General features: G+C 42.0%; 1 protein-coding gene across 2 annotated transcripts in view; it reads left to right on the forward strand.

Annotated features, from left to right (window-relative positions):
- The first annotated feature begins 283 nt into the window (after positions 1–283).
- The window catches only part of LOC118385277 (G-protein-signaling modulator 1), a 66,286-nt gene continuing 43,566 nt past the window's right edge, over positions 284–23,003 (forward strand). The window contains exons 1-4 of one of the 2 annotated variants that reach the window (XM_052521167.1): positions 284–441; positions 19,823–20,044; positions 20,735–20,870; positions 21,089–21,231. In XM_052521167.1, the coding sequence (XP_052377127.1) occupies positions 383–441; positions 19,823–20,044; positions 20,735–20,870; positions 21,089–21,231 (560 nt within the window). In that variant the 5' untranslated portion in view covers positions 284–382. Of the gene's footprint in view, positions 442–932; positions 1,055–19,822; positions 20,045–20,734; positions 20,871–21,088; positions 21,232–23,003 lie in introns of those variants that run through there. The other variant, XM_052521168.1, reaches the window with a different exon arrangement.

Here is a 23,003-nt window from a genome sequence, read left to right on the forward strand (position 1 = left end):
CGCGTGCGTGCATTCATGCAAGTGTGTGTGCCCATAAGTGTGTATGTGTGTGACCTATGTATCAGACAGAGACATTGGGATTTCCCCTTTTGCAGTCAGCAGCCCTGCTTGTTCCCTCCCTCCCTCATACTCACACCAAACATGCATCACTCTCTGCTCTGTGATGTCAGCAACAGGGGAGGGGCTTGCCTTATATGGATGTATTTGCACAATACCTCACTTCCTCAGCAGCTGCCATTTCTGTGCTAAGAGAGAGGGAAGGAGAGAGAGAGAGAGAGGGGGGTAGAGAGAGCTGCTGGGAAGGACGCAGTTGCAGCACTGGGAAGTCTTGAGCAGCTGGAGGAAATATTTGTGAAGGGTTAGCTACTGGAGGAGGCTGCCCATGGCTCAGTCTGCTAACACTGTTGACCAGGATCTGGCCAGCAAGAGGCTACACTCGAGGTAGGAACCGACCCAAGGGGGAAGGAAGAGGGTTAGTGTGGTGTGGATTCCTGGACGGTCAGCACAGCCTGTTCTTAGTGGGGGGAGGAGAGAGCAAAGTCCGGGAAAGAGGAGCGACTGGGCTGAGAGACAAGGGATACCGGCTCTCTGCCTGGCTGCCTAAGGAGGCGTTAGACAGGGCGAGCTAACCTAGACACAGCTCCCTGTGAGTAGGCTACAACTCTAGTCAAAGCTTCAGTCCCAAGCCTCATTCCTGGCCTCAGTCCTGGATATCTTAGTCTCTCCTTTCCCAGACTAACATTGCTGCTGCTGTGGGCTCTAAGTGAATGTGCAGACTGGAAGGAGCCACATAGGACCAGGACAAGAGTGGAGCTGGCTGGCTGAGATTGGGCTCACACACACACACGCACACACACACACACACACACACACACACACACACACACACACACACACACACACACACACACACACACACACACACACACACACACACACACACACACACACACACACACACACACACACACACACACACACACACACACACACACACACACACACACACACGGTCAACAGAGCACACAGCTGCTCGGTAAAGTCTGTATTTGTGGTAGGTGGATTTGTATACGTAACAGTATGGCTGTCTAGGGAGGCATTAATTTTCCTTTGTCTTTGCATGCATTTCGAGACAGCTAAGCCTTTCTCTGTTCCTGCCCTGTGCTCTCTCTACTGCTGACTGTACTATATCAATTGTTTCCACACGGCTTTGAGGGTAAACAGTATGTGCAGTTGAATTATAGACAGCACTGAGAGTATGACAGTGGAAAGAATGATGTGTAGGTTTTATTGTAGACTTGAATGTCCTGAGTTAATAATGGTTACACAAAGTGTGTGTGGAGCTCAAAATCCCCCCTAGCAGTAACACCACGTTGGGTTGATTAGCTTAAAAAAAATGACACTGAGGACAAATCTGGATATACCGTATAAAGGATGACCACCAGACTTCATATGTGACTGGTGGGCAGTGTCAAATCAAATGTTATTTGTCACATGCGCCGAATACAACCGGTGTAGACCTTATAGTGAAATGCTTACTTACAAGCCTTTAACCAGTTTTAAGAAAATCCCTAAAAAAGTAAGCGATAAATAAAATAAACTGCTGCTCTTTAAATATTTGTTTTATTTTAATTTAACCTTTATTTAACCAGGTAGGCCAGTTGAGAACAATGTATCATTTACAACTGCGACCTGGCCAAGATAAAGCAAAGCAGGGTGACAAAAACAACAGCAGAGTTAATAACACAAAATAAAATAAAAAATAAAAAATCTATGTACAGTGTGTGCAAATGTAGAAGAGTAGGGAGGTAGGCAAAAAATAGACCATAGAGGCAAAAATAATTACAATTCAGCATTAATACTGGAGTGATATATGTGCAGATGATGATGTGCAAGTAGAGATACTGGGGTGCAAAAGAACAAGAGGGTAAGTAATAATATGGGGATGAGGTAGTTGGATGGGCTATTTACAGATTGGCTGTGTACAGGTACAGTGATCGGTAAGCTGCTCTGACAGCTGATGCTTGAAGTTAGAAAGGGAGATATAAGACTCCAGCTTCAGAGATTTTTGCAATTCGTTCCAGTCATTGGCAGCAGAGAACTGTAAGGAAAGGCGGCCAAAGGAAGTGTTGGCTTTGGGGATGACCAGTGCAATATTCCTGCTGGAGCGCGTGCTAAGGGTGGGTGTTGCTATGGTGACCAGTGACCTGAGATAAGGTGGAGCTTTACCTAGCATAGACGTATAGATAACCTGGAGCCAGTGGGTTTGGCGACAGATATGTAGTGAGGGCCAGCCAACGAGAGCATACAGGTTGCAGTGGTGGTTAGTATATGGGGCTTTGTGATAGATGGCACCAGTTTGCTGAGTAGAGTGTTGGGGGATGTTTTGTAAATGACATTAACAAAGTCAAGGATCGGTAGGATAGTCAGTTTTACGAGGGTATGTTTGGCAGCATGAGTGAAGGAGGCTTTGTTGCGAAATAGGAAGCCGATTCTAGATTTAATTCTGGATTGGTGATGCTTAATGTGAGTCTGGAAGGAGAGTTTACAGTCTAACCAGACACCCTAGGTATTTGTAGTTGTCCACATATTCTAGGTCAGAACTGTCCAGACCAGTAAATAACATTAGTGGGGCTATATACAGGGGGTACAGAGTCATTTGATTAGCTGTTCAGGAGTCTTATAGCTTGGGGGTAGAAGTTGTTTAGAAGCCTCTTGGACCTAGACTTGGTGCTCCGGTAGCGCTTGCCGTGCGGTAACAGAGAGTCTATGACTAGGGTGGCTGGACAATTTTTAGGGCCTTCCTCTGACACCGCCTGGTATAGAGGTCCTGGATGGCAGGAAGCTTGGCCCCGGAGATGTACTGGGCCAAACACACCACCCTCTAGTGCCTTGCGGTCGGAGGCGAGCAGTTGCCATACCAGGCAGTGATGCAATGCGTCAGGATGCTCTCGATGGTGCAGCTGTAAAACATTTTGGGGATCTGAGGACCCATGCCAAATATTTTCAGTCTCCTGAGGGGGAATAGGTTTTGTCATGCCCTCTTCACGACTGTCTTGGTGTGCTTGGACCATGTCAGTTTGTTGGTGATGTGGACGCCAAGGAACTTGAAGCTCTCAACCTACTCCATTACAGCCCCGTCGATGAGAATGAGGGCATCCTCGGTCCTCCTTTTCCTGTCGTCCACAATCATCTCCTTTGTCTTGATCACATTTAGGGAGAGGTTGTTGTTTTTGCACCACACGGTCAGGTCTCTGACCTCCTCCCTGTAGGCTGTCTCATCGTTATCAGTGATCAGGCCTACCACTGTTGTGTCATCAGCAGACTTAATGATGGTGTTGGAGTTTTGCCTGGCCGTGCAGTCAATTTTTGCTTGTAAGCAGGAATCAGGAGGATAGCGTTATGGTCAGATTTGCCAAATGGAGGGACAACTTTGTACGTGTCTCTGTGTGTGGAGTTAAAGTGGTCAACATTTTTTTCTCTGGTTGCACAGTTAGCTGATAGAAATGAGGTAAAACTGATTTAAGTTTCCCTGTATTAAAGTCCCCGGCCACTAGGAGCGCCACCTCTGGATGAGCATTTTCCTGTTTGCTTATGGTGGAATACAGCTCATTGAGTGTGGTTTTAGTGCCAGCCTCTGTCTGTGGTGGTATGTAGACAGCTACGAAAAATAAAGATGAACTCTCTATGTAGATAGTGTGGTCTACAGCTTCTCATGAGATACTCTACCTCAGGCGATTAAAAACCCCGAGACTTCCTTAGATATCGTGCACCAGCTATTGCTTACAAATATGCATAGGCCCTCGCCCCATGTCTTAGCAAAGGCTGGTGTTCTGTCCTGTCAATAGTGTATAACCCGTCAGATGTATCTTCTTAATATTGTTGTTCATCCACGACTCGGTGAAACATAAAATATTACAGTTTTTAATGTCCCATTGGTAGGATATACTGTTGAAGTCGAAGTTTACATACACTTAGGTTGTAGTCATTAACTTGATTTTCTACCACGTCACAAATGTGTTGTTAACAAACTATAGTTTTGGCAAGTTTGGCATCTACTTTGTGCCTGACACAAGTAATTTTTCCAACAATTGTTTACAGACTGATTATTTCACTTATAATTCACTATCACAATTCCAGTGGGTCTGAAGTTTACATACACTAAGTTGACTGTGCCTTTAAACAGCTTGGAAAATTCCAAAAAATTATGTTATGGCTTTAGAAGCTTCGGATAGGATAATTGACATCATTTGAGTCAATTGGAGGTGTACCCGTGGATGTATTTCAAGGCCTACCTTCAAACTCAGTGCCTCTTTGATTGACATCATGGGAAATCAAAAGATATCAGCCAAGAACTCAGAAGAATTGTTTTTGTAGACCTCCACAAGTCTGGTTCATCCCGGGGAGCAATTTCCAAACGCCTGAAGGTACCACGTTCATCTGTACAATCAATACTACTTAAGTATAAACACCATTGGACCACGCAGCCGTCATACCGCTCAGGAAGGAGACGCGTTCTGTGTCATACAAATTAACATACGTTGGTGCGAATAGTGCAAATCGATCCCAGAACGACAGCAAAGGACCTTGTGAAGATGCTGGAGGAAATGGGCAAAAAAGTATTTAGTCAGCCACCAATTGTGCAAGTTCTCCCACTTAAAAAGATGAGAGGCCTATAATTTTCATCATAGGTACACTTCAACTATGACAGACATAATTTGAAAAAAATTCCAGACAATCACATTGTAGGATTTTTTAATGAATTGATTAGCAAATTATGGTGGAAAATAAGTATTTGGTCACCTACAATCAAGCAAGATTTCTGGCTTTCACAGACCTGTAACTTCTTCTTATGGAGGCTCCTCTGTCCTCCACTCGGCACCTGTTTGAACTTGTTATCAGTATAAAAGACACCTGTCCACAACCTCAAACAGTCACACTCCAAACTCCACTATGGCCAAGACCAAAGAGCTGTCAAAGGACACCAGAAACAAAATTGTAGACCTGCACCATGCTGAGAAGACTGAATCTGCAATAGGTAAGCAGCTTGGTTTGAAGAAATCAACTGTGGTAGCAATTATTAGGAAATGGAAGACATACAAGACCACTGATAATCTCCCTCGATCTGGGGCTCCACGCAAGATCTCACCCCGTGGGGTCAAAATGGTCACAAGAACGGTGAGCAAAAATCCCAGAACTACACGGGGGGAACTAGTGAATGACCTGCAGAGAGCTGGGACCAAAGTAACAAAGCCTACCATCAGTAACACACTACGCCGCCAGGGACTCAATCCCTGCTTAAGCCAGTACATGTCCAGGCCCATCTGAAGTTTGCTAGAGAGCATTTGGATGATCCAGAAGAAGATTGGGAGAATGTCACATGCTCAGATGAAACCAAAATATAACTTTTTGGTAAAAACTCAACTCGTCGTGTTTGGAGGACAAAGAATCTGAGTTGCATCCAAAGAACACCATACCTACTGTGAAGCATGGGGGTGGAAACATCATGCTTTGGGGCTGTTTTTCTGCAAAGGGACCAGGACGACTGATCCGTGTAAAGGAAAGAATGAATGGGGCCATGTATCGTGAGATTTTGAGTGAAAACCTTCCATCACCAAGGGCATTGAAGATGAAACGTGGCTGGGTCTTTCAGCATGACAATGATCCCAAACACACCGTAGGGCAATGAAGGAGTGGCTTCGTAGGAAGCATTTCAAGGTCCTGGAGTGGCCTAGCCAGTCTCCAGATCTCAACCCCATAGAAAATCTTTGGAGGGAGTTGAAAGTCCATGTTGCCCAGCAACAGCCCCAAAACATCACTGCTCTAGAGGAGATCTGCATGGAGGAATGGGCCAAAATACCAGCAACAGTGTGTGAAAACCTTGTGAAGACTTACAGAAAATGTTTGACCTCTGTCATTGCCAACAAAGGTATTGAGATAAACTATTGTTATTGACCAAATACTTATTTTCCACCATCATTTGCAAATAAATTCATTAAAAATCCTACAATGTGATTTTCTGGATTTTTTTTCTTATTTTGTCTGTCATAGTTGATGTGTACCTATGATGAAAATGACAGGCCTGTCTCATATTTTTAAGTGGGAGAACTTGCACAATTGGTGGCTGACTAAATATTTTTTCCCCCCACTGTATATCCACAGTAAAACGTGTCCTAAATCGACATAACCTGAAAGGCCGCTCAGAACTGAAAAAGTGTGTTCGAGCAAGGAGGCCTACAAACCTGACTCAGTTACACCAGCTCTGTCAGGAGGATTGGGCCACAATTCCCCCAACTTATTGTGGGAAGTTTGTGGAAGGCTACCCGAAACATTTGACCCAAGTTAAAAAATGTATTGGCAATGCTACCAAATACTAATACTAAGCAACTATACTAAATATAATGCATTATTATTCCCATACCATTATTACAGAGATTTTGACAAATTATGCCACCCTCTGCCTATTGGGTACTTATCTTATTTAAGCCCGTTTCAAAATAAAACACAGCCTCTTTAAAACCTGTTTGGGATAGGCGTGCTGCTAGCGGGACACCTCGACAACATCCGTTGAATTGGCAGAGCGCCAAATTCAAATTAAGTGAAATTTTAAACTTTCATGAATTCACAAGTGCAATACATCAAAATAAAGCTTAACTGCCGCCATGTCAGATTTCAAAAAGGCTTTACGGTGAAAGCAAACCATGCTATTATCTGAGGACAGCGCTCCCAGCACACAAATGCATAACAAATCATTTTCAACCACTGAGTTGCGACAAGAAAGTCAGAAATAGCGATATAATATATGCCTTACCTTTTGAAGATCTTCTTCTGTTGGCACTCCAAAAGGTCCCAGTTACATCACAAATGGTCCTTTTGTTCGATAATGTCCTTCGTTATATCCATAAAAACTCAGGTTAGCTGGCTCGCTTCAGTCAATAATCCACTCAGTTTCCCACCATCAAAATGCATACAAAATGAATCCCAAACGTTCCAAATAAACTTTTCCAAACAAGTCAAACAACTTTTATAATCAAACCTTAGGTATCCTAATACGCAAATAAATGATAAAATTTAAGACGGAGAATACTACGTTCATTACCAGAGATAAATAAGAAAGAACGCGCTTTCCTTCACGCGCCTAGAAACAAACACTACAGCCAAAATAGGAGCCACCTAAAAAAAACTACAATTACTGGGTATTTTTTTCCAAAAACCAGCCTGAAACTCTTTCCAAAGACTGTTGACATCTAGTGGAAGCCCTAGGAACTGCAATTTGGGAGGACTTGGGCTTATAATTATAGTATTAGCCATTGAAAACAGTGGCAATTTTTTTTTTAGGGTGGGATGGTTTGTCCTCGGGGTTTCGCTTGACGTATCTGTTCTGTTATATTCAGACATAATTTTAACAGTTTTAGAAACTTTAGAGTGTTTTCTATCTAAATCTACCAATTATATGCATATCCTAACTTCTGGGCCTGAGTGACAGGAAGTTTACTTTGGGCTTTTCATCCGGATGTGAAAATACCGCCCCCTATCCCAAATGTTTTTAAGACAAAAAAAGCTCTTTAACCTCTCTGGGGTATGTAGCGTCCCACCTCGCCAACAGCCAGTGAAATTGCAGAGCGCCAAATTCAAAGCAACAGAAATCCCATAATTAAAATTTCTCAAACATACAAGCATTTTACACCATTTTAAAGATAAACTTGTAAATCCAGCCACAGTGTCCGATTTCAAAAAGGCTTTACGACGAAAGCACACCAAACGATTGTTAGGTCAGCACCTAGTCACAGAAAAACAGCCATTTTTCCAGCCAAAGAGAGGAGTCACAAAAAGCTGAAATAGAGAGAAAATGAATCACTAACCTTTGATGATCTTCATCAGATGACACTCATAGGACGTCATGTTACACAATACATGTATGTTTTGTTCGATAAAGTTCATATTTATATCCAAAAATCTCAGTTTACATTGGCGTGTTATGTTCAGTAGTTCCAAAACATCCGGGGATTTTGCAGAGAGCCAAATCAATTTACAGAAATACTCATAATAAACATTGATAAAAGATCAAGTGTTATGCATGGAATTATAGATCCACTTCTCCTTATTGCAACCGCTGTGTCAAATTTCAAAATTTCTTACGGATAAAGCACACCATGCAATAATCTGAGTACTCTCAGCTCTGGTTGGTTATTCCGCACCGGTCTGTGTAGAGTACGGGCTGAGTGGTGTGCAATAGAATCCAACTCCGAAGCATTCTGCCTATAGCATAATCTCTTGCATATTTTGTTTTGTTTCGGTATGTTGCATTGAAAGTAGCTAATATTGTGTTGATCTGATCACAATTGCACAGTAAACAGAAACATTTGTAGTTAAATAACAGGGAAAACTCTAAAAAGTTGAGTACAATTCAATCTCGTGCTACTCTCAGTGGGCTGATATTTCTTACATGTGCTGCACGACAGTCTTTGAGTGATTGCTCGCCTGCGGGCAGCTTAGATGGAACATTGATTACAATGAGCAAAGTGATCATGCTGTTTGTATGTGGCTGCTGTGAAAGATCATTTTGTTTGTGTGTGGTCAGGAGTGTATTCAATCCACCGATTCTGTTGAAGAACGTTTCTTAAATGGAATCAAATGGATCCAATAGATACCCATGTTTGGAACAGTTGGACTAATGATTACACCCTAAATCAGCTAAATGCAGGCAAGAGTGTGCAAAGCGTTATTGAATGTGTCACTGTCTGCCACCTTGATTACTATATCTTTTCTCTCGACCTGTGCACCTACGTTGTAAACTTCCATTCATAGGCAAGATTGTAGCATTGTCATGATGGGTAGATGGAAAATTACAGTATCATGTAGTAGACTAAACCTAACGATCTTACATTGAGCTGGGTGAATGGGAAATCTAATGACAGTCAATCAATATGCTGTAATAGAAATAAGACCACGCTCATAAAAAAAATAAGAATCATGCTCATTTTAGACGGCACGACTGCCCCTGGTGGGTGTATGTGTGTGTTTGTGAGTAACGGGACAAACACAGATGAGTCAATAGCAGGGTTTTGTCTAGGGTGACTTTTTCATCACAAGCCAAACAAACCCTACCTCTCATCTGTCCATGTTGTCTGTGTGGGTCTGATTGACAGGGCTCCATTCATATGCATTCAAGGCTTTGTGGGCAGTGCAGACGCAACGATGCTGGAGTATGGAGAGGTAAAACTCTAAAGAGGTGCTTCAGACCCTCTCGGTTTTCTAATGATACAGTAGATGACTATTCATTAGTCCCAGAGCTAATGTTTGTGATATTACACAGCGCTGAAACACTGGCACTCCATCTGTCCGTGATCAAGAGGTTTTCCTCTGTCAGAATAGGAATGACAATTCTTTTTCCATTATCTATTGCATTCAATTGATGTAGATCGACTACAAGAGGATTCAGTTGCCCTCTATATGGCCCTGTAATATCCTCAATCAAAGTGTGCCATAGCTTTTAGATCAGTCTGATTTGAGAGGCATTGAAAATATGGCAAATTACTATTGTTTTAATGTGATGTGGTATTGTTTTTTTTTATAGGTTACATCCCTTTCATCTTTATCCATTTCCATGCACAGTAATATCTGTTGACACCATGTAATAATATGTAGCGAGAGAAAGAGTGAGAAGGAGAAAACGGGGATCAGCCAAAACCGAGACATGTAATGAGGCGAAAAAAACATTGAAGAGTTTCACTTTGGTCACCCTGACAACCAGCCTTGCCTCTGTAATTATGGGTGGATTAATACTCGGAGCACAGAGCTCCTTAGCCAAGCAAGGATCCAGCAAAGAGAACGGTACATTATCATAACACCCAGAATCATCTTAAAACCCATACATGCTAATAATGTAAGATATATTTCAGTGCATTTCTCTTGTTTCTTTACAACCTTTGTTTCTATTGGTCCTGTCTGTTGCTCTCTCTCTGTCTCTCTCTGTCTCTCTCTGTGTGTGTGTTGGAAGGTCAATGTTAGTCACACACATTTTTTTTGTTAGGATTTGGCATGGCTTTCTCTCTCTCACTAGTTCAACTCAACTGTCACTGATGACTCTCTTGCCTCCTTTCCAGGGGAAAGGTCATGTAAAAATAACTCTGATTAGCAAACAAAACAAAGACTTATTACATTTTTATTGGCCTTATAATGCTCAACTACTGCTGGGGTGTGGAGATGAAGCATCTACCTGTTTAATTGGAAACAGTGTATATACATTATATATTAAAAAGTATGTGGACACCCCTTCAAATTATTTGGCTATTTCAGCCACACCCGTTGCTGACAAGTGTATACAATTGAGAACACAGCCATGCAATCTCCTTAGACAAACATTGGCAGTAGATTGACCTTACTGAAGAGCCCAGTGACTTTCAACGTGACATCGTCATAGGATGCCACCTTTCCAACAAGTCAGTGTGTCAAATTTCTGCCCTACTAGAGCTGCCCTGGTCAATTGTAATTGCTGTTATTGTGACGTGGAAATGTCTATGAGCAACAACGGCTCAGCCGCGAAGTGGTAGACCACACAAGCTCACAGAACGGGACCGCAGAGTGCTGAAGCGCGTAAAAGTTGTTGTGTCCTTGGTTGCAACACTCACTACCGAGTCCCAAACTGCCTCTGGAAGCAATGTCATCACAAGAACTGAGCTTCATGAAATTGGTTTCCATGGTCAAACAGCCACACACAAGCCTAAAATCACCATGCGTCGGCTGGAGTGGTGTAAAGCTCGCCTCCATTGGATTCTGGAGCAGTGGAAAAGCGTTCTCTGGAGTGATGAATCACGCTTCACCATCTGGCAGTCCGATGGACTAATTTGGGTTTGGCGGATGCCAGGAGATGCATAGTGCCAACTGTAAGGTTTGGTGGAGGAGGAATAATGGCCTGGGGCTGTTTTTTCCTGGTTCGAGCCAGTTCCAGTGAAGGGAAATCTTAACGCTATAGCATATAATGACATTCTAGAAGATTCTGTGATTCCAGCTTTGTGGCAACAGTTTGGGGAAGGCCCTTTCCTGTTTCAGCATGACAATGCCCCCGTGCACAAAGCGAGGTCCATACAGAAATGGTTTGTCGAGATCGGTGAAGACAAACTTGACTGGCCTGCACAGAGCCCTGACGTCAACCCTATCAAACACCTTTGGGATGAATTGGAACACCGACTGCGAGCCAGGCTTAATCGCCCAACATCAGTGCCCACCTTCACTAATGCTCTTGTGGCTGAATGGAAGCAAGTCCCGGCAGCAATGTTCCAACATCTAGTGGAAAGGCTTTTATTTATTTTTTATTTAACCTTTATTTAACTTGGCAAGTCAGTTAAGAAGAAATTCTTATTTACAATGATGGCCTACCCCGGCCAAACCCTATCCCGGACGACGCTGGGCCAATTGTGTACCGCCCTATGGGACTCCCAATCACAGCCAGTTGTGATACAGCCTGGAATCAAACCAGGGTCTGTAGACTGAGATGCAGTGCCTTCGACCGCTGTGCCACTCGGGAGCACTGTGGAAAGCCTTCCCAGAAGAGTGGAGGCTGTTATAGCAGCAAAGGGGGGACCAACTCCATATTAATGACCATGATTTTGGAATGAGATGTTGGACGAGCAGTTGTCCACATACTTTTGGTCATATAACTTGTCTTCAGGGAAGGGCAAGCATACTGTAGATAGGACTTGTAAAATTCACAGCCAACATCTGGGAACTTTATGCAAGGCAAGAGACATCCAAGTAACCATATTGTTTCTGGGAAAGAGGAGATCCCACACACACAAATGTTTACGCTACTGGGTCATTCCAAGAAAATAGTGCCTTTTGCATCCCTTTGACATTTTAAGTAGAAATTGTGCAGCAATATTAAAAGCCTGTCATATTAAATGAAGTGCCCTTTTAATATAGACCACATGGAGAATTCAATAAATCTGATTTTCTATATGAATAATGACTTGCTAAAGTTTTCACCATAATTGTAAAGCCCTGGTTATTGTATTGCTTTGACAGTCATTCCTGAAGATTATTATTTATTTAATCTGATTAGGTATTAATTTACATCTGAGTGTCATTTTTAGGTCAACCCTGTTACTTGTTCCTTTTTAAAATGTCTTTCGAAAGGAACATTGAACATCTAATAGTCCAATGATAGTGTGAAAGCAGGTGACCTTTAAAATACTACTCTTTTTGGCCATTTTCTGGTGTTTTGTCTTGGGAAACTGAGTGGGTCGAGCATAACATGTTAACCCTGTTACCCATAAATAGACAGGCTAGAAATGTTTTAACAATTGCATTTTTTTGTGACGCTTTACATTCAATTGCCACTTCCTGTTGTACACAACAAGCTTCCATTCCCCCTGTCACAAGTGGATTCATGGCTGATTCAAGATGAAATCGTCAACCCTGTTACGGTCAACCCTGTTACGGTCAACCCTGTTACGGTCAACCGTGTTACTTTATTTGGTAATTAATAGGCCCTTTAAAATATATATTTTTTTACCTCTTGAGATGGGAACTTGTTTTTTTATGAAATTGAATTTGTGCTCTTTATGAAAATGTAAAAATTTTGTAAAATCGACTTATCAAAAGTCCCCGAATTGATGGAACAACCCTACTGCTTTGTGGCTGAGGCATGATGGTGTTTTATGACACATGCTGTGTGATTATTGTTTGTCTGGAAGGTTTCTAAATTCAGTGGTTTAAGCTAACATGCTTCTCTCTGTGTGTGTTGTAGTTTCCTCATCCTCAACTATAATAGAAAGTAATTCATGAAGACAGCCAATGTAAAAAAAAATAATGCAATGACAAGAAACATGCTAAAATAACAAATTCCCTCCCTTCCCAGACTAAACCATAATTCCACTACCCATTTTAGCACACCGAATCACAATCTCTGCAATAAGACCACATGACAGATTTCTCTACTGGGATATTATGGCGACTCAGTATTGACTTAGTGTTACTATGCAGAGACCAACCGTCACCGAGGGAAAATATTATTATTCCTTTTAAAATACTATCTTTGGCCCTGAGTAACCATGGCTCCCCTTTTGATCCCACCAGAAACTAAAGGTCCTTCTCTCTGGTGTACGTCTGGCATTTCTTTGGACCTCACTCCTGGAGAGGACTTTTTATACTATTGGACTGTTTCAAAGTTCATCTTTGGAGGTTTATCCTGGCTCAGATTGGGTCTGTGTTCAGTAACCAAACAGTGTGGAACGTTGCAGATAGAAATCCTATGAATAGAGCTGATGTGATTCCTTGTTCTAACGGAGAGGCGTGTTTATGCTCCATAACATACTGTATCTCTGTCTGAACGTAACAAAATGTTGCGTCCTGCTGAATGCACCCGTGGCTGCTTCAGTAACCTTACAGTGCAAATGACAATTCGGATATCAAATGCCTGGGTAAATATTAAACTAAACCTTGCCTGTGTTATAAGTTATAATATTTTTGTTAGCTCCCTCGGGAGCCCGCATAGTCTTAACTCATTTTATGATCTGTTCTTCTCTGGAAAACATCCTTCACGTTTTTCCCCCTGTGCTGAATAAATGTTCAGGCCACACAGCAATGCGAGAAGACCAATATACAGTAACTACTGATATATGGTTTAACGAGTGTCCTCCTATGTTTGTTTATAACTTCATTTGGCCTGAATGGTGACTGTCTGACTGATCCACAAATAATAATAATAATAAGTAGATCTTTAGGATGCAAGGTGATTTGTAGATCAGTCAGTCTTTAGTCACTACCTGGTAAGTCTACTTCCTGGTTGGCCTACTTGGTCGTAAGTCTCCAGGCTGTGTTTTCAGGGCTCTGACCTGTCTCTGACCAATAGGTCAGTCAGTAGCACAATCGTCTCAGCACTCTCAGCTAATTGTCTCTCTTTAATCCCACTGGACTCCAATGCTAATGTGGCATCATTTGAGATTAGGCTAATTACAAGCATGAAAGGCTGTGGTAATGCAGTGTAGGTTGCAGTTTACGATTTTAAAGAACGCAAACAAGACAAAACTCTTGCCTTTTCACTGGCTACAGACACCTGAAACCCCACCTCTTTAAGGAATACCTAGGATAGGATAAAGTAATCCTTCTCACCCCCCCCCCCTTATAAGATTTAGATGCACTATTGTAAAGTGGCTGTTCCACTGGATGTCATAAGGTGAATGCACCAATTTGTAAGTCGCTCTGGATAAGAGCGTCTGCTAAATGACTTAAATGTAAATGTAAATGTAAACTGTGTTCCAGTAAGGTGGTGGTTAAGGGATGTTCATAATTCTACCATTTTACTAACCAAGACAAAATAAGAAAGTTAGGGCTACAACAGTAGCTAGCCTATGAAAAAGCGGAAGGATTAAAAACATTGAGAGGAACCTGAGTGGTGTACTACGAATCTAGCTAGATGTACTCGGGTAACTTCAGAAATGCCAATCTATAGCTTCACATTCCACCTCAGGCTTCATCCATATTACGAAGGTGGATATTGCTCGTCCGCCTGTCGCTAACTCCAGCAGGCTTGTAACTGCGTGTACATGTTAAACATGGCTAGTCGAACGCCAAACTCTTTCATTGTGACAATACTGAACCATCAATCTACGGGCGAGTCAGTGCCACATTGTTATTTTAGCTGAAATCAACATGAAAGAAAAGTTATCTTGCAAATTCAGGAAGTTATGGTGTGAAATAGGCTATTAGAAGTGCCGTCTGTCTTTTCTTTTATTCACTTATGTATCGTTAAAGCCGTCTTTGTGCATATCAATGCAGGAGCACCCCCCATTCCTATAGAGGAAGCACTTGTATAAAGTTTTACTGTGCGTGAAGTCCTGTCATTACTATATGCGTACTGTGATAGGTATTTTAATGTTACTATATTTTTTTAACACAAAAAACATTTGAATGAAATATTTAAAGCTGCATTATGTCACTTTTTGTGGGACCCTACGGGATTCACATAGGAAATGTTAGTTATAGATCTGTCATTCTCATTGAAAGCAAGTCTAAGAAACGGTATGCTTCCCAGTCTTAAGTTTTGTTTCAGCTTCAAACAGCTGAAAATACAATATTTTGGGTTATTGAAAATATACTGTATAAATTCACAGCGGTTTAGATGGTACAATGATTCTCTATAGGGTGCAAGTGCTTATTTAGTCACAAACTGAAAATAGGCAAAACGTTTGAATTTTAGCAACCATGAAATGGGCGAGCGATTTCTGCATATTGCACCTTTTAATCAGTCATCCGCACATGAAGGGGATGATGATGCAATATTTGCGATAGGGAGGGAATCTTATTTCATTGGTCATCAACTTGCTGCTCCACACTTCATTCTGGCTAAGTGGAGTTAGCCTGCGCTGAAGGTGGTTAGTTCTGAAAGATTCATTGGCATAAAAATGTACCTGGCTAAAAGCTAACTACTATTGTGTCACTGGTTATCCTGAGTTGAACTCAGTTGACCAAAGTTCGCTTGCTAACTCCTTAAACCAGATTCGTAGTACACCACTCAGACCTTTTTGAGAGGGATCCCATCCTCCTATGGCTGGCTAGGCATAGCCATCAAGGCCAAACAATTGTCAGGTCAGTTTTAAGTGCACAGGGTTTCCCTCTCACTCTGATCTTGACCTCCAGCCATGAGAGCCCAACGATCAAAGACAAGGCTCTGGGGTGTGGACATGGAGCTAATAGAGAGACACTGGCCTGGTAGAAACCATAACCTAGCCTACCCAGAAGCCAGTGCTGTGATCAGACACTCAGGTCACTGCCCCTTTGTGATCACAATACAGCGGGAGTGCTCAACCCCAAAGGCCCAGCTGTCTGTGAAGATTTGGTAATTCATTGATCTATTTCCATCATTTGTTGGCTTAAGGCCTGAGACTGGGACCCATATGTCACAGTATACCAGAGGTTTGAAACCTGTTTTTGCGTTATGTTTCTTCTTCTAAAAGGAACAAAAGGATATATGAAAGTTGAATGTAGATTTCTCTCTAATCCTCTTCAGACTATAGGGGCTGAAGGATCCATTTTAGCTAAAACTTCTTTAGCCCTCTTATCTTACCCAATTCTAACCCAGTAACCCTGGGAGACCAACAGACAGTGTGTCCTGTTTTCCATTCGAGGCCTGTACTTCTCTCTCTCTCTGCCTCTCAAATGAGAACTGATAATATAACTCAGGCTCTTTACTCATTAAAAGCACCCTAATGCAAGAAATGGAGCAGCCGAAAATATAATGCCAAATATTCCAGATTTAATCGGATCAAAACCAATTGTGTACTGACCGCAATTTGTTTCTGATTTGTAAACCTGTGTTTATCTTTTAGTAAATATATCAAGGTTATGGGTGTGTGTTGGGGGAATGCAATCAAACTTTCTTCAAATATATTATTCCCCATGTCACCTCCCTGCTTTTCACCTTCTACCTCTGGGGCTGGTCAGTGTGCCAGACCATGTGCTGTGGGCCTGTTAGAATATATGTCAGGGTCAGCAGATAGCTGGATTAGACCAGACTGCCTGGATCGCTGTGTCTCCTCTACAGAGGAGCTGCATGTCATTGGATTAAGGTTCGGATTAGAATCTCTCACTCACTGGGGAATTGGTTCTGCTGAGACGCTGGTGTCACACTGTCGTCACACGCTGTTACCCAGGATCCTCGCTCCAAGACACTTCCTCTTCTCTCAGTGTGGCTCAACAGAAATAGATTACAGCACTCAGTCACTCAATGCTGGTTGAGAGATGAACCATAAAATACTACCTAGGCAGGACAACACTGTACAGTCATTTACTGACTCACCTGTTAACCTGCCTCTTACAGGTGCTTCTGAATTGTACTTTTGTGGATATCCATAGACATCTGCGGTGTTGGAAGGAGTAACTTTGTGCTTTGTTAGGAGTTTATGGCTTCAAATTTGAAGTTTTTTTGGGGGATCCTTGTCATTGTTTGGATCGTTTCAGAGGTTCATCATTAGTTATTGGGCAGCATTTGAGGACACCTGAGGAACAAATGTTATCCTTTGCTTTAAAGCGTGCATAGTATCTCCAATGGGTTTCTGTCCCAGTGGTCTGGCTGCACTGTTGCTGACATTGGCGCATTCGACTACTGGAATAATCAATTGAATCTGACGCGGCTGTTGGACATCTGCTTGCATATTGACTTATCGGGAACACAGAAAGCCATCTCAAACCTTTTGTGTGTGTGTGTGTGTGTCCTGGTTGGAGCAGAGTATTGCTATGTTTTTCTCCTGGATTCTCTAGCAGAACTCTAGGCTAGTACATTAGCATATGTGACATTTTGCATTCACGTTCACCTCCACCCTAAAGTTTAACCTCACGACACATATCCCTTAGGCTAAGGAGGGCCTTTCAGTGCCTTAAGTTGACCTGGTACCCCATGTCGTCTGACTCTGGCCATCTCACCGGGGCCCAGAGAGCTGTGTGCAGGCTGGTCCACCGGGGCCCCAGACCATGGGCCCTGCTGAGGCCCATAAGGCTGGAGCTGGGGGTGTATGTGGAGAAGACCTGCACTAAACAGAAACACAGGTATTGGTGTCCTGCCGACAGCAGGCTCAGACGCAGCACTTTATTTCACTGTACTATTATGCTATTTCTTCAAGATATAGTGTAGTGGCTGACTGATACGGTATCGGTTGGCTACTTATTTGAAGTAATTCCATTTCCAACCTATTTGGGATAAATCAGTGTCAGGTGGTGTCATACATCTTACAGAACTTAATTAACAAGTTGTTTATGCCAATGAATCCCTTGATGCAAAGGAGTAATGTTTTGGTAATAATACCACGTTATTTGTAAGTAAATAGCAGCGAAGTGGTGTACTGTCAAATAAAAAGCTGCTAATCATATTTACATCTAGATTAAACTGTGGGGCTAATCTACACTCAACTTTACAGTGAGCTGGCTGAAGAAGCAGTGTCGTGTCTTTTGCGTTTTTAACGATAACCGAATCCACATTGGCTGGTATGTTAATTTCAGTTGCTTTCATCGTACTGCAGCAATGATTTTCAGATGACTGTGGGGGAAGGTCTTGGAATGGACTCAGGAATGAGGCTTGCTGAGCGATTATGCCAGATTTCTGTGGTATGGACTTCAGACCACGTGTGCTAAAAGAATGAAGTAGAACTCGTTTTCCTTGAAAACAAATGTCTGTCACTGCGCTGTATAATCATATTAGGCTTTAGGCAGTGGAAGTAAGATATATTTAACTTGACAAATATTTTAGACAGTTTTGTATGGCAAAACTGTTATATGAAATCCAGGAAGAGGCATATTATGTAACAATTGTAACTAAACTAAAGCATTCTGGAGGGTGAGAGGGAGTGGAGTGACTGTGTACATCAGAGCCTTGTGACCTGGCTCTACAGCAGTTATTTCTGGCATATACTGTAATTCTAAAGAGAATAGATTGACTAAACCCAGAATCTTGATAATTGTACTCTTGGGCTTCATGTTGCTGAATGATATTTAGCTTGGACAAAAAGACAGTGTTTTATTGGGCAAGGAAATCCTCTGTAAATTTATCCAAGGAGCATGTTCATTGGGCATGAGGTTTTGTGTGACATGAATTCACTCTCCTTCCTTATTGTCAGTGTGGAGATGAGGTGTTTCCTATTGTTTCACTCTAATCACTCCCACTGAAGCATTTAAGACCTGCATCACTATGTAACCTTTATTTAACTAGGCAAGTCAGTTAAGAACAAATTCTTACTTACAATGACGGCCTACCGGGGAGCAGTGAACAACTGGGGCAGAACGGCAGATTTTTACCTTGTCAGCTCGGGGATTCGATCCAGCAACCTTTCGGTTACTGGCCCAACGCTCTAACCGCTACCTGCCGCCCACAGCCTGACTGAAATAGAGTGTGTGGGCCGAACAGCTCTGGGAGGATGAGACACACCTTCTCAATGCAGGGAAGGGAGGAAAGATGTCAGTTATCTTTACCATATAAACTGGTCTTTAAACAGTAGCGTTTATGGAAAGATAGACGTGATAAAGGAGCTGAAAGGACGATGTCTCCAAGGTGCTCATGACACTGATTCTTCTGACACTCTTGCTGTGGTAACTGCACAGTGACATGCATTCAGACACTGTTGCCATGGAGACATTTCGGGAATAAACTTTTCATTGTCATAAACCAAGTTTCCATCCACAGTTTTTATGCGAGTAAAGTCATACTGTAAAAAAAAATAATCATGACATCTGTGATGGAAACAGGTCGTATTGCTACAATTTTATAAATGCAGACAGATCAGTTGTTTGTTCGACATGGTGATATCTTTTTGTGTCAGTAAAATATATTATGTGGGAAATGTTGGTGGAAACACCTATGTGCAAATATTGATATAATAACCATCATATCGAAGTAAATTTGGAGCCACGTGATGGTGTAATGTGTGGTCCTTCCACTATGACTGAGGACACCATGCAGTTTATTCGGCTACAAATGAGTTATGATGAACTTCGCGGGTTGGTGAAAGTGCACGGTGATATTGATGTTCCTTTCGAATAAATATTGGGGGTCTTATTCTGGTGACATGATGATTGAAGCTTGACTGCCTTATCCATTATCCTAACCGCACTGGATCTATTAGCTGTTGGCCAGAGCACAAGCGCCAAGACCAGAGTGGGCACATTTACTATTTAACACAAGTTTGTGACAAAATTATTAGTGGAGTTGAAAATGCAATAGAAACACATTGATCTTTAGGTTTTTATTTGCTGGTAACGCCAGTGGCACACTGTTTGGGACTTGCTATAATACGGATGTTATTTCTCACTTTTCTCTTTGTGTGTGTGTGTTCAGGATGGAGGCTTCGTGTCTGGAGTTGGCACTGGAGGGAGAGAGGCTGTGTAAGGCGGGGGACTTTAAAGGCGGGACAGCGTTTTTCGAGGCGTCTGTGCAGGTGGGAACAGAAGACCTGAAGACCCTCAGTGCCATCTACAGCCAGCTGGGCAATGCCTACTTCTACCTGAAGGAATACGGCAAGGCCCTGGAGTACCATAGACACGACCTCACTCTGGCCAGGTGAGGCCACGGAATACCAGGAAACATCATGTCTGATCATGGATTCAAATTGTAGTTGAAGGATTTCAACCAATGGTATTAACATGTTTAAAAGAAAAATTGTATAGACTACAATGAATGTGAATACTGAAGTCATTCATAAAGCATAAGAGAATAAACAGTTATCATTCATTGCACACTGTGCAGAGTGTACTCCTGTTGCCCTGCTAGAAAAATATAAGGGTTTTATACTGCTAATGTTGATGAGACCCCCTTGGTATTTAACTCAGATGGCTAAGCCTCTCCTGCGGAGAGGGGGGCAGTTGGTAGCCTGGCAGGGGGGTGATTACAAAGCCAGGGGGCTGCTGCCTTGATAAATTACAATAACAGCAGGACAACTGGAACCCTGTCCTTAGGAAGGAAGCTACCTCTCAAACAGTTAGATAATCAAATCAATAAAGCTAATATAACATTATTGTAATAATGATCCATTTAGCAGATGCCTTTGTCCAAAGCAACTTAGTCATGCGTGCATAAATGTTTCATATGGGTGGTCCCAGCGGGAATCAAACCCACAATCTTGGCGTTGCAAGCACCTCTAGCTGTGTTACTGTACTGACAATGACCGCAATGGATTTGGCAAGACCGCATAAACAGATCTGGATCTCAGGCTATGTATGACTGATAATGAGATACGGTCTCTATTCTCAGGACAATAGGGGACAGGATAGGGGAAGGGAAAGCCAGCGGTAACCTTGGAAACACGCTGAAGGTTTTGGGCCGCTTCGACGAGGCAGCAGTGTGCTGTCAGAGACACCTGGACATCTCTCAAGAGCAAGGGGACAAGGTTGCGTACACGCACACACCGACATCCCATGGATTGGAGTATTGCATCTGTTTAGTACCTTTCACCAGATTTTGAAGAACAGCCTGTTGTATTGAAAATAACTATTGAGTGTGGTCCATGCTATTTTAGTTGAACAATTCCTTAATGTCTTTCAATGTCTCTCTTTGTATTCTGAAGTCGCTCAGTTCTTTCTCTCTTTTCCCTTTGTTTCTGACCAGGTGGGAGAGGCCAGGGCTCTGTATAATATAGGGAACGTGTTCCATGCCAAGGGAAAGCAGCAGTTATGGGGCTGTACCCAGGACCCTGGGGACCTCCCACCAGACGTCAGAGATACACTGCAAAGGGCTACTGGCTTCTACGAGTGAGTGTTATGCTGTATACAAGTGCAAATGTGACAGACCTCCTCGAATTGGTCTTTTGTAGCAAAACTCGAAATTGTGTTTTTTACATTGGATAAAAGTAGAGACTCAGAGATAAAAAAAAATGGTATATCATAAGTCATTTTGCTTTGAAAGTTGATAAACTTGTAACCCCACTTTTGAGAAAATGTCCCTTTAATGTTTTGGGACACCTACTGGAGAACTCTTCTTTGTCTACAACCATTCAACATGGTTCACAAGGATTCACATGTGAGGCCATGTGCTGAACAGTGAGTATGGTAGTGTACAACCAAAGATTTCAAGACTAAAGGCTGGTTTATACTAGAGGTCGACCGATTTATGATTTTTAAACGCCAATACCGATGCCGATTATTGAAGGACCAAAAAAGGCCGATACCGATGAATCGGCCGATTTATTAAAGAAAAAGAAAAAATAGAAAGAAGAAAAAAAGAAAAAAAGAAAGTATTTTTAATAATGACAATTACAACAATACTGAATGAACACTTATTTTTACTTAATATAATACATCGATAAAATCAATTTAGTCTCAAATAAATATTGAAACATGTTCAATTTGGTGTAAATAATGCAAAAACAGTGTTGGAGAAGAAAGTAAAAGTGCAATATGTGCCATGTAAGAAAGCTAACGTTTAAGTTCCTTGCTCAGAACATGAGAACATATGAAGGCTGGTGGTTCCTTTTAACATGAGTCTTCAATATTCCCAGGTAAGAAGTTTTAGGTTGTGGTTATTATAGGACTATTTCCCTCTATACCATTTGTATTTCATTAACCTTTGACTATTGGATGTTCTTATAGGTACTTTAGTATTGCCAGTGTAGCAGTATAGCTTCTGTCCCTCTCCTCGCCCCTACCTGGGCTCGAACCAGGAACACATCGACAACAGTCACTCTCGAAGTAGCGTTACCCATGCAGAGCAAGGGGAACAACTACTCCAAGTCACAGAGCGAGTGACATTTGAAACGCTATTAGCGTGCACCCTGCTAACTAGCTAGCCATTTCACATCAGTTACACCAGCCTAATCTCAGGAGTTGATAGGCTTGAAGTCATAAACAGCGCAATGCTTGAAGCATTGCGAAGAGCTGCTGGCAAAACGCACAAAATTGCTGTTTGAATGAATGCTTACGAGCCTGCTGGTGCCTACCATTGCTCAATCAGACTGCTCTATCAAATCATCGACTTAATTATAGCATAATAACACACAGAAATACGAGCCTTAGGTCATTAATATGGTCGAATCCGGAAACTATCATCTCGAAAACAAAACATTTATTCTTTCTGTGAAATACGGAACCGTCACGTATTTTATCTAAAGGGTGGCATCCATAAGTCTAAATATTCCTGTTAAATTGCACAACCTTCAATGTTATGTCATAATTATGTAAAATTCTGGCAAATTAGGCTGCCCAAACTGTTGCATATACCCTGACTCTGCGTGCAATGAACGCAAGAGAAGTGACACAATTTCACCTGGTTGATATTGCCTGCTAAACTGGATTTCTGTAAGCTAAATATGCAGGTTTAAAAATATATACTTCTGTGTATTGATTTTAAGAAAGGCATTGATGTTTATGGGTAGGTACACATTGGAGCAAGGACAGTCCTTTTTCGCGAATATGCACCGCATCGATTATATGCAATGCAGGACATTCTAGATAAACTAGTAATATCATCAACCATGTGTAGTTAACTAGTGATTATAATTGATTGATTTGTTTTTTATAAGATAAGT

Source organism: Oncorhynchus keta, chromosome 6 (genome assembly GCF_023373465.1).
Source record: "Oncorhynchus keta strain PuntledgeMale-10-30-2019 chromosome 6, Oket_V2, whole genome shotgun sequence".
In the NCBI taxonomy this organism is placed as follows: Eukaryota; Metazoa; Chordata; class Actinopteri; order Salmoniformes; family Salmonidae; genus Oncorhynchus; species Oncorhynchus keta.